Source organism: Pan paniscus, chromosome 19, assembly GCF_029289425.2.
Source record: "Pan paniscus chromosome 19, NHGRI_mPanPan1-v2.0_pri, whole genome shotgun sequence".
NCBI lineage: Eukaryota > Metazoa > Chordata > Mammalia > Primates > Hominidae > Pan > Pan paniscus.
In genome coordinates, this window is record NC_073268.2 from 82254585 (window position 1) to 82267405 (window position 12821).

General features: G+C 42.3%; 1 protein-coding gene across 1 annotated transcript in view; it reads right to left on the reverse strand.

Moving 5' to 3' along the window:
* Positions 1 to 12821, reverse strand: part of APOH (apolipoprotein H) — a 91859-nt gene that overhangs the window by 7105 nt on the left and 71933 nt on the right. Inside the window, exons 6-10 of the mRNA XM_003812353.5 lie at positions 10151 to 10257; positions 8847 to 9023; positions 6854 to 6950; positions 4559 to 4635; positions 1411 to 1599 (exon numbers count right to left, since the gene is read on the reverse strand). Coding sequence (XP_003812401.4) covers positions 1411 to 1599; positions 4559 to 4635; positions 6854 to 6950; positions 8847 to 9023; positions 10151 to 10214 — 604 coding nt within the window. The 5' untranslated portion in view covers positions 10215 to 10257. The remainder of the gene's footprint in view (positions 1 to 1410; positions 1600 to 4558; positions 4636 to 6853; positions 6951 to 8846; positions 9024 to 10150; positions 10258 to 12821) is intronic.

Below are 12821 nucleotides of genomic sequence, written 5' to 3' on the forward strand. Positions count from 1 at the left end.
TTGCATGATATCGTTGTTGTTATGTTATTAGAATGGTTTGGATTATTATTGTTAATAATCCAAAACATATGAAGTGATGATATAAAATGTCCTTGTTCTTAGTATATTCATGCTGAAGTCTTTATGGGCAAGTATCGTAATATATACAACTTATTTTCAGATGATGCAGGAAATAAAAGGGATCTTTCTATGGAGAAACAGAGAGAAAAATGTTACAACATATTAACAGTTGATACGTCTAGGTGAAATTGAAAAAAAAAGGAAACTACTTTTTAGGACTTGGGAGAATGAAGTCAGATGACACATATGTAGCAGGAGACCAGTGCCTGGCCCATACTTGAGTGCCCAGAAAGGTACAAGTTACTACTGTTATTGGTAGCTCCTCCATGCTGAAAATCACTTATGTTTTGAATCGTTCACTGGATATCTGTAATATCTACCACTGGAAAAGTTAATAGTCACGAGAATAACTCTTGGCCAGGAGCAGTGGCTTACACCTGTAACCCCAGCACTTTGAGAGACTGAGGCAGGCAGATTACTTGAGGTCAGGCATTTCAGACCAGCCGGATGATCATGGTGAAACTCCATCTCTACTAAAAATACAAAAATTAGCCAGGTATGGTGACAGGCACCTGTAATCCCGGCTACTTGGGAGGCCAAGACATGAGAATTGCTTGAACCCAGGTGGCAGTAAGCCAAAATCACCCCACTGCACTCCAGCCTGAGTGACAGAGTGAGACTATCTCAAAAAAAAGAAAAAAACAAACTATTTGTGCACATGATAAACTTTATAATTTGTCTGTTTGTTATGCAGCTGACAAACTTGAAGATAGTAATGACAGGTCAAGTTAGAGAAGAAATAATTTTCATAATTTCTTAAAAATCAAATATTTCTGTGATTCTTAAAACTTGGGTAAAGATTTTTAAAATGTGTAACAATCAGACAGCAACCCAGTCTTAACCTTCATCTCCTAGGACTCTCCAATTTAACCCAAGAACTTCACCCAGAAGAGAACTTCACCCAGAAGAGAACTTCACCAGCCTCGCTGAAATGTCCAGCTGTCCATGGATATATCCTGCCTTTCATGTCTCCCCCGTGTGTGGTATGCCTTCTCCTCATTCTCTACTGCTCCTCCAAGACCCATTTCAAAGGTCACCACCTATGGGAAGCTGTCCCAGGCAGCTCCAGACAGTTAATTGCATTATTTATAATTCCCTTGGGTCAGAAGCCAGGTCTCATTCATCGGGAATCCACAGTGCCCAGCACACTGCCTGGCACATGGTAGATGCTCAATAAACAGCTGTTGAATGAGTTCATTGGAAACACTCCATGATAGTCAGAATTTTCAATACCTTTCACAAATGGGATCTTGCCCTACCATACGTATTTTGTCTGATCATTGCACTTACCCCTGCATTCTGGTAATTTAGTCCAATTTCCATGTGTCGTGCAGGTAATTGTATCATTTCCAAACATCGCATGTTGTGGCAAACATTCAAAAACTGCTGTGTCCCGATAGAGGGAATTGTTTCCAGCTGATGGCTTATAAACACGAAGTGTTGCAAATGTAGGTATGGATGGTGGAGGGCAGGTGATGGCTGGGAAAAGAAAGAACTATCATTTCTATGAAAATAGTTAAGGCTTTTAAATATACTCTTTCCAGAAAGAAAAAAAACCCTAAGGATAAACTTGAGAAAATGCAAACTGATCAAATTAGCAGGGTAAAAATTGTCAATTGTGGATGCCTAATAGGAAAATATGACCGGCCGGGCACGGTGGCTCACGCCTGTAATCCCAACACTTTGGGAGGCTGAGGTGGGCAGATCACTAGAAGTCAGGAATTTCAGACCAGCCTGGTCAACATGGTGAAACCCCGTCTCTACCAAAAATACAAAAATGACCCAGGCATGGAGGTGTGTGTCTGTGGTCCCAGCTACTCCAGAGGCTGAGGCAGGAGAATCGCTTGAACCTGGGAGGCGGAGGTTGCAGTGAGCCAAAATCGCACCACTGCACTCCAGCCTGGGCAACAGAGTGAGTCTGTCTCAGAAAAGAGAAAGAAAGAAGGAAGGAAAGAAAGAAAGAAAGAAATAAAGACAGAAAGAAAGAGAGAGAGAGAGAAAGGAAGGAAGGAAGGAAGGAAGTCAGAAGGGAGGGAGGGAGGGAGGGAAGGAAGGAAGGAAAGAAAGAAAGAAAGAAAGGAAAGAAAGAAAGAGGAGGGGAGGGGAGGGAGGGAGGAAGGAAGGAAGGAAGGAAAGGAAGGAAGGGAGGAAGGAAGGGAGGAAGGAAGGAAGCCCTCAAGTCAGATGTCCAAACCAGTCAAAACACCAAAAAAATGAAGGAAATTTAAGTCTTGCCACTGCCTTTTGCAACAACACAATGGTTAGGTTTTATAAAATCTTTTATTCATATACTACCTTGGAAGATGCTTCTGGAAGGCAGAATTTGTCCCTCAGTGCTGAGGGACCATCCTGAAATAATGGCTGGTGACAGCAACTTGGTACATAGTAGTTTGGGAATGAGTTCCATTACCAGTTCAGTCTGTTTCTGCTGAATACCTCCCTGCTTTTGGATTCTTGGTATGGATGGAGCTTACCCAAGTAGCTTCAGGAACCCAGAGAGATAGTAGTGGCTTGTCACCCTGACCTGAGTACTATGGAGCTTCAACAAGTTATACTAGCATAAAAGAAGATAGTGCTGACCAAAATGCGATTTACCTTGAATTCCCTAGATCCCTGCTGCTCAAAATGTGGTCCAGGGGCTAGCAGCACAGGCATAGCCTGGGAAAATAGCTTGTTGGAAATGCAGAAGCTCAGACCCCACTGCAGGTGCCTGAATCAGAATCTACATTTTAACAAGGTGCCCAGGAGACTCATATGTGCATTCAAGTATGAGAAATACTCATTTAAATTAGATTAAAGCTCAAGCAGTCTTTCTATTTATAACCCTTTTGGAAAGTGAGTTTATGGCTAGGCACCGTGGTTCACGCCTGTAATCCCAGAGCCCTGAGAGGCTGAGGCAGGTAAGGTTGCTTGAAACCAAGAGTTCAAGACCAGTCTGGGCAACAGAGCAAGACCCTGTCTCCACCAAAATTTTTAAAAACTAGCCAGATCTGGCGGCGCTCATCTATAGTCTCAGCTGCTCAGGAGACTGAGAGGATCACTTGGCCCCAGGAGTTCGAAGTTACAGTGAGCTGTGATCACGCCACTGCACTCCGGCCCGGGCAACAGAGCAAGACCCTACGTCTAAATAAAGAAGCAAATTTACATAATCGGTATAAATCTGTTTTAAGTGAAAACTGTAGGAACCATCATGATTCCTACTGCTGAGTGAAAATTTTACTTAATTTGTCCTTTAAAAACTTTTGTTTTTGCTTGTTCAGGTTTTCTTAAACAATTATTTATTTGAAATTGCTTTACTTTCCACTTGCTTTTTTTTTTTTTTTTTTTTTGAGATGGAGTTTCACTCTTGTTGCCCAGGCTGGAGTGCAATGGTGTGATCTCGGCTCACTGCAACCTCCGCCTCCCGGGTTCAAGTGATTCTCTTGCCTCAGCCTCCCAATTGGCTGGGATTAGAGGCATGCGCCACCATGCCCAGCTGATTTTATATTTTTAGTAGAGACGGAGTTTCTCCATGTTGGTCAGGCTGGTCTCGAACTCCTGACCTCAGGTGATCCACCCTCCTCGGACTCCCAAAGTGCTGGCATTACAGGCGTGAACCACTGCACCTGCCCTCCTCTTGCTTTTGCTAAAGACAGACCTCACTGACATGTTGAAGAACTATAATTAGTATTGAAATGCCTGGGCCTCCTGGTCAAAGATGTATAAATCACAAGTTGGGGAACATAAGAACGTCCTTCCCTACATAAGCAAAGCCCAGAGATGACTCTGACAGCTTGGCTGAGGGTCCTCTGAAAAGACAACAGTGCTTTTTGGAGGAATGCCAATCAGCTCCTAGGATGCAAGCCCCTTTGATGGGCTCTTGGCTTACTGTGAGGGTGACTTTCCTCCTCGTCTGTTCTGTAAGTCACTAGGCTTACTCTCTGAAGGCAAAGCTGCCTCCTTTGGCCTTGCAGCCTCAGTGCTAACAAGAGGATCCAGCATACAGTAGATCCTCAATTCATGTTTATTGAATAAGTTAATACATGAATGAATGAATTCCAGAGTGGGAGGAAGATGTTTGTTTGATCTCACTGTTTGCAGAAGTTCCTCTAGTTAAGTGGTGACAGTCCCTGATAGACCAGTGCCACACATATCCAAGCCTCTTCCAAAGCACTATGAGAGCATTGGAGTCAACACACCCAGCAATGACTGGCTTAGATAGAGTAATGACCACGAGGTGGAGAATACAGAATGTGTCCGTGAGTAAAATGCTTCCCTTCTGTCATTCCAAAGTGGTTGTTTCATCTTCTAGAGCAAGATACCAGGATGAATATCCCCCACAAGGGTGACCATTCATCTCATTGAGCTGTGACTGAAGAGATTCCAGATGTGAGACTTTGAGTGCTAAAACCAGAAAGGTTCTGGGCAAACCAGCTGATCACTTTGCCCACAGACTTACGAGCACAGACAGGAAGCTCCGGGCTCCATTTTCCTTCCTCAGTGCACTTGGCAGAATCAGCGCCATTCAGATAAAACCTGCAAAAGGAAAATTCATTCTATCAAGGAGTAAAATAATCCATCACTGACATCTCAAATATCTTCTCCATTGAGCATTGCTTCATGTTAATGCTATTGACTTCTTTTCCATCGTATAATGCTGTCTTCCTGACAAACTTAGTACTCATCTATGGCTGGCTCATGGAGCCTCCCAACCAATGATGCAGGTGAATCACTGCAGGATTCCACAGCTGGTGAGTGGAGAATCCAAACCCTTAAATCCCTCATCTTTAAAGAGTTGGCCAAGATGACTGTTTCTAATATAAAGCAAAGAACCATCTCTTTTTCAGGATGACAAAAGTGAACCAAACTGAGTAATCTTCACTATTCATTTTCTTATAGCCTACTGACACCAATGAATAAAAGCAATGCAGTCTATTTCCAATGAAAATATAACATTCTGACTGGGTACTTTGGGTCATGCCTGTAATCCCAGCACTTTGGGAGGCCGAGATGGGCGGATCACTTGAGCCCAAGAGTTTGAGCCTGGGCAATGTGGCAAAGGCCCAATTTCTACAAAAAGTCACCAGGCCGTGGTGGTGTGTGCCTATAGTCCAAGCTACTCGAGAGGTAGAGGTGGAAGGAAGGATTCAAAAGGATTTAACCCGGGAGGTCGAGGCTGCAGTGAACCATGATTGTGCCACAGCACTCTAGACTGAGCAACAGAGGAAGATCCTGTAAAAAAAAAAAAAAAAAAAGAAAAGAAAAGAAGGAAAGGAAGGAAAAAGTAAGGAAGGAGAGAGACAAAGAAAAGAAAAGAAAAGAAAGACGGAAGGAAGGGAGGGAGGGAAAGAGAAAGAAAGAAAGAAAGAAAGAAAGAAAGAAAGAAAGAAAGAAAGAAAGAAAGAAAGAAGAAAGGAAGGGAAGGGAAGGGAAGGGAAGGGAAGGGAAAGGAAAGGAAAGGAAAGGAAAGGAAAGGAAAGGAAAGGAAAGGAAAGGAAAGGAAAGGAAAGGAGCAGGATGCCATGGTGGCTCACACCTGTAATCCCAGCACTTTGGGAGGCCAAGGAGGGTGGATCACAAGGTCAGGAGTTCAAGACCAGCCTGGCCAAGATGGTGAAACCCCATCTCTACTAAAAATACAAAAATTATCTGGGTGTGGTGGTAGGCACCTGTAATCCCAGCTACTTGGGAAGCTGAGGCAGGAGAATTGCTTGAACCCAGGAGGTGGAGGTTGCAGTGAGCCAAGATCGTGCCACTGCACTCTAGCCTGGGTGACAGAGCAAAAAGAAAGGAAAAAAAAAAGAAAGAAAAATGTAACATTATGTCTTCGAAGCCAATTTTCTTAAGGTCATTTGTTACCAGACCCATTGGTAGATTGGTGTTTCAGATGAAAGGTGTGTATTTCTCTCTCACATGTAGTATTCCTTAACCTCCAATCCCAGTAGAAACTTACCCTAGTGGATAGCCAATGTGCTCTCAATAATGTCACAGGGGTGCCTTTGCTCCTTATGAGTCTGTGCCCACCGTTAAGTGACTGCCTCCCTTTGCTCCCAGATGAGCCTGTGCCCACCATAAGTGATTGCTTCCTGGGGATGTGGAACTGCATTGCATTCTCCACTGTCACACTCCCAACCTTCTCCATAGAATTCTCTTCTAGAGACTACCAGGTTGGTCAATCAAATTAGCCTAATAACTAAAGCCCAAGTCTTATTCCTAAAGTATTTTAACCCTATCCAAAATTTGGCCCAGAGATCATATGGAATTATCATCCAGGTTCAATCATTTTAATGTACCTCCTCTTAGATAATTAATCAGGAGCAGAAAAATTAGATACAGTGGTGACTATGTATTGCATTAGTTGTTATATTCTCCAATCCTTACCCCACCCTCAATGCTACAAGACCATCCTGGCTAACACAGTGAAACCCCGTCTCTACTAAAAACACAAAAAATTAGCCGGGCGTGGTGGCGGGCGCCAGTAGTCCCAGCTACTCAGGAGGCTGAGGCAGGAGAATGGTGTGAACCCAGGAGGTGGAGCTTGCAGTGAGCCGAGACTGCACCACTGCACTCCAGCCTGGGCGACAGAGAGAGACTCCGTCTCAAAAAAAAAAAAAAAAGCAGGACTAAAATCGATTTGCATTTGAAAGTCCAACCTAAAGGCTGAAAACAAAATATAGACCAGTCTTGATGTTTAGCTTAAGGATACAAAAATGTGCTCAGTCTGTTAACTGCTTAGTTCCACGAAAGTTCTTACCCAGTGTTACAAGAAAAACTGATCGTGTTGGGATATTCAAAAGTCGTATAGCGTACGGCTCCATTTTCTAAGATTCCAGCAAAAGGACATACTCTGGCTGTGATACAAAGATAAAAAATGTGACTTTTCTTTGGGCTAAAAAAAAACATAAACAGGTAAATTTCTATTTATAGAATTTTTCATTAAATGAAACATATAAATTCATTTTCATCCTTTGGTTCAATAACTTTACTGGTAACTATTCTAAGAAAGCAATTCAAAATAAGACAAGTGATATATGTACAAAAGCGTTCATTATACTGTTTCTCCTAATAACAAAATTTGGACAGGCGGGGAGCAGTGGCTCACGCCTGTAATCCCAGCACTTTGGGAGGCAGAGGAGGGTGGATCACTTGAGGTCAGGAATTCGAGACCAGCCTGAACATGGTGAAACCCCATCTCTACTAAAAATACAAAAATTAGCTGGGCATGATGGCGGGTGCCTGTAGTCCCAGCTACTCTGAATGCTGAGGCAGGAGAATAGCTTGAACCCAGGAGGCAGAGGGTGCCAAGATGGCACCACTGCACTGGGCAATAGAGTGAGACTCTGTCTCCAAAAAAAAAAAAAAAAAAAAAAAAAAGGATAGTCTAGGGGTTCATCAGGGGACTGTTTTAATTAATCATGGTAAATCAAAAGTTGAACTATTATGTAGCAAATAAAATATGAATTGTGAAATTTGTGGAGATACAATTTTTATGATATGCTGATGAAAACAGAAAAATACAAAATTATACCTGCTCTCTGCAATAATGCAAAAAGATATGCATGGAAAATAAAAAAATGAAATTTTTAGTGTTCCAGAGTTATAGCTGATTTTTATTTTATTTATTTATTTATTTATTTATTTTGAGACAGAGTCTCACTCTGCTGCCGAGGCTGGAGTGCAGTGGCACAATCTCGGCTCACTACAAGCTCTGCCTCCCAGGTGATTCTCCTGCCTCAGCCTCCTGAGTAGCTGGGACTACAGGCGCATGCCACCATGCCCGGCTAATTTTTTTTATTTTTAGTAGAGACGAGGTTTCACCATGCTGGCCAGGCTGGTCTTGAACCCCTGACCTCAGGTGATCCATCCACCTTAGGTTCCCAAAGCGCTGGGATTACAGGCGTGAGCCACCGCACCTGGCCCTGATTTAAAGAAAAATTTTCCCTAATGATGTTACATTGGCTTTTTACTAAAAATTATGTTTAGGCTCTTTAAGCAAAAAAGCATAGTAAAATCAACTTGCATGAACATGCATAATTTTGACAAAGGTCCTGTTCATATAACCAAAATCACCAGATCCATACATCTATTTTTACTGCTTAACTTCTACATATAATTAAATGTACCATAAATTCAATCTGGTTGATTGCATGATACTTGACTGTAAAGAATAATGCTAGCATGATATCACAGAACCATGTTCTAAGAAATAAATAAAAGCAACCATTTACAGTAAAGCCATAGTGAGATTGATATATTTTACGTTATATTATTATTTTAATTTGACCTCCTTTCTTGTATTTCATTATAATATAATATATACATAATGTAGATGAAATTTGTATTCATTTCAGTAACTATTAAGTCCGCTTTCATTTTCAGGTGAAGTCCAAAGATATGATGATTCCCCAAATTTTGTTTTTCCAAATGTCTCTTTGGCATCAGTTGACATTTCAAAGCCTCTCCACCGTTCTTTTAACTTCTGTGGTGTTTCTTTCTCCTTTTGCCACACCAGATCTCATTTTTAAACCTACCCTAGTTTCAGGCTATGATCTTCTATCAATAGCACCTATTACCCTTACTCTCTTTGCACAGAGAGAACTCCCCAAGACCTTCTCATTTCTCTCCAACCTGCCTTTCTGCAGCATCTACTGGCCCTCTGCACTCTGAGCATGACGAGGTAGCTTATTCCTCCAAAATACCCAGAATCCAAATGAGGGAAGAGAATGTGAGAGAAGGTACTGACTTACGTGTACATTTCAGAGTGTTGATGGGCCACAGTCCTGTGAGAGGGCAGATAAACTTTCTCATCCCTCCTCGGGACACATAGCCCGGCTTGCAGGAATACGTAATCTCTTCTCCTGGCTCATAGAATGTTTTTAACGGGAACACTGTGGAAAATGGTAAATCATCTGGCTTGGGACAGGCTGAAAGAGGGCACAAAGCAGATGGTTAACAAATCTCTATTTGCATTTTAAAGTTCAGCTAAGCCCACAAATGAAAAATGTGTGTACTGTTACCAGTTATAAGCATACCAAGTTGCATGCCAAATACCTCATATACACTATCTCATCTAATCCCCTCAACAACCATTTGAAGGAGGTATTATCATTATCCCCATTTTACAGGTCAGTATGCTGAGGCTTAAATTGGCTACATATCTTACAGAGGAGCTTTACACATGGCAATATTAAAGAATCAGTATCAATCCAGTCTCTCCAGCATCCACTTTAAAGAGAATTTAGTTATCAGCTGGGCGCAGTTGCTCACACCTGTAATCCCAGCACTTTGGGAGGCTGAGGCGGGTGGATCACGAGGTCAGGAGATAGAGACCAACCTGGCTAACACGGTGAAACCCCGCCTCTATTAAAAATACAAAAAATTAGCCGGGTGTGGTGGCGGGCGCCTGTGGTCCCAGCTACTCGGGAAGCTGAAGCAGGAGAATGGAGTGAACCCAGGAGGCGGAGCTTGCAGTGAGCCGAGATCGCACCACTGCACTTCGCCTGGCGACAGAGCGAGACTGTCTCAAAAAAAAAAAAAAAAAAAAAAAAAAGAATTTAGTTATTGTTGTTATTATTATTATTATTGTTGACTGAGTTTCGCTCTTGTTGCCCAGACTGGAGTGCAATGGTGGGACCTCGGCTCACTGCAACTTCTGCCTCCCAGGTTCAAGCGATTCTCCTGCCTCAGCCTCCCGAGTAGCTGGGATTACAGGCGCCTGCCATCACGCCCGGCTAATTTTTGTGTTTTTAGTAAAGACAGGGTTTCACTATGTTGCCCAGGCTGGGCTCGAATTCCTGACCTCAACTGATTCGCCCACCTCGGCCATGATGCCCAGCTAATTTTTGTATTTTTCGTAAAGACGGGGTTTCACCATGTTGGCCAGACTGGTCTCGAACTCCTGACCTCAGGTGATCCACCTGCCTTGGCCTCCCAAAGTGCTGAGATTACAGATGTGAGCAAGCACGCCCGGCCTACTTATCATTATTGATCCCTGACATATACGAAGGGGTTGGATATATTAATTATTTTTTCAAAAGCAAAAAGTACTTACTCCGTCCTGCAATAGCAACATGGCAGAGAAAACTCGAGAACAAGATGAGCACTGGAGAAATCATTGTGGATGAGTCACACTGGCACTACCAAAGTGGTTTTCGTCTGCTAAAAAGACAGAGCCAAATATGAAAGCGCTTAAACATTAACCATTTTCTGGTGTACTTTTATCTTTGTAAATAGAAGATAAAGTATCATGATTTGAATGGAACTCTGAGACCCACATTCTTTAATCATTTACTTTCCACTTATGTGGCTCTGTTATGAAATCTTTGGGAAATGGTTTCTGTCTTCATAACGTTTTTGTTAATGGCACAAAACAGTTCATTATTGCTTTTGACAGAAACTTGTTGTTTCCCGGGTTGCCTGGACTTCTCATTCTCCATCTTTTGTGTATGTTGTAGATGGAACACCAAAAGATCGAAGCTCCTGTTTCACTCACAGCCTTGGCATATAAACTTTGGACAAACACCTACTCTCTGTTCTCAGTCTCCACCTCTCTAAAATGATGTTCCAGTTTTCAGATGTATAATTACAAAGAACGTCTTCCAGGAGGCACTTACAACTTTAATTCCCTACAAACTGAGCTCAACATCCTCTCTTGCAAGCTCCTATAGCTCCAGTTAGGACCTTAGAGCTATCCTTGAATTCTCTATCTTCTCTTATGTCAGATCAATACAAAGTCCTCCTCATCCATTCTTAATATGTCTTGGATCTGTCTAGACAGGTTTCTAGATCTGTTTCAGGAATTTGAAAGTTGATTTGAAATTAACAACTTGGGACTCGAAGAAGAAAAAAAAACTTGAGTAGGATAAGATAATGGGCCAGTGCTGATGTTGTTGCTTGAGAGGGTTCGGAAGGGGGGTTGTCTTTGATTCCCTAGTTCTCTTCTACATCATTTGCTCTAAAAAAAAAAATGGATATATAAATGGACAATAGCCAGGCCATATGTGAAAACAGAACTCTGACCCACACATCTGTAGCAACAGGTCTAGAAAGCCAAACCTACAACCTCTATAGCAGTTGGCCCAACTTAAGGCCAACCAGAGAAATCCAAACATATTTCTCTAACCAATCACATGGACACCTCACTTCTAATTAGTTTCCTTCCATCCTCCCCATACCAACAATCCATTGGAGCACACCTGAAGCCTTTCCTTTTTTCTATTATAAAGCTTTCCCACTCCTCTGTCTGACTTTGACTTTGAGTCTCTGCCAAACACAACTGTTAATGGCTGCCTCCCTTGCTATAGCAAGCTCTGAATAAATAACCTCCGCTTGCTCTCATTTGGGTGATCTTGGTTTATATCCAGAGGTCTAAAGTTCCCTGAGACACATCAGCTTGAGAAATCTCCATCTGTCAGGCAGATGATTCTTAAATTACGATCCTAATGAACATTGTGTTCCATGATAAGAAGAGTGTGCTGCCACTAATGTGAAATAACAGTGGTCCTTCCCTATTTGTCCTTCTAAGGGGAAGGAGATTCTTGTTCTCTGGATAATTCCCAGGTTCCGCTTTATTGTGGAGAATCTCCTTGATGAATGAAGAAGAAAGAAAACTAATGAAGTCAGGAGGAGCCAAGTCGTTCTGTATAGTAAGATCTGAAGTAGAAGGGGAAAAGGAGAGAGAAACCAAAGAGATCGGGCATCAGTTAAAGAAAATTTGAGAAAAGGTTAAAATTGAGACGAGAATATTTTCAGCAACAGCTACAAACTGAGTGCCTGATATTGAGAGAGGACAAGGAGAAGGGTTTTTAATGATGTTTCCTGGTGGATGGGCTCCCTTGCATTAGGAAACTTGGGGTAGGGGTGTCGAAATAGTTTATATTCTATTTTAGGTGGTTGTTACTTGGCTACATGCAATTTTCAAAACCCATCAAGCCAAATATTTAAGATCTGTGTGTTTACTTGATTATACTTCAATTGGAAAACTACGCACCCCTTTCCTCCTTCTTCCCTCCCTCCCTTCTTCCTTCCCTCCCTCCCTTCTCCTTCCTTCCCTCCCTTCTCCCCTCCCTTTTTCCCTCCCTTCCTTCTTTCCTCCCTCCCTTCCTCCCTTTCTGCTTTCCTCCCTTCCTCTCTTCCTCCCTTCCTCCTTCTTTTCATCCTAACTCAGTCTAAAAGTCACAAGGAAGGCCTCAAGGGGAAAGTCATGCTTATCTGTGTAAGGATGGCAGCGTGATGGTGTCACAAGCTTAGCTACATATAGGAGATTGAGCAAACAAGCAAATATATTGAGGATAATGGGGGTCAGGTTTCTCACTAACTAAGAGAAGTAACAATGCAGAAAGAAGGAAAGTTAGCATGAACCTTGAGGTGTTGGATTGAAAATGGAGACAGTACAAATTGTGCATATATATAAACAGATACAGAAATCAATATAGATATAATGGTATGTACATGTGTGTGAATGTATGCCTGAATATACATACAATTCTTAGTTCTGTCCACTAGGATAATAGCAGTAGTACATCCAGTAACAATGAGCATACACAGTGCCTAAATATTGGTTGTTAAATGCAATTCTTGGCCAGGCATGGTGGCTAATGCCTGTAATCCCAGCACTTCAGGAAGAAAGAAAGATCGCTTGAGGTCAGGAGTTCAAGACCAGCCTAGCCAACATGGTGAAACCCTGTCTTTACAAAAACTACAAAACCTAGCCAGGCATGATG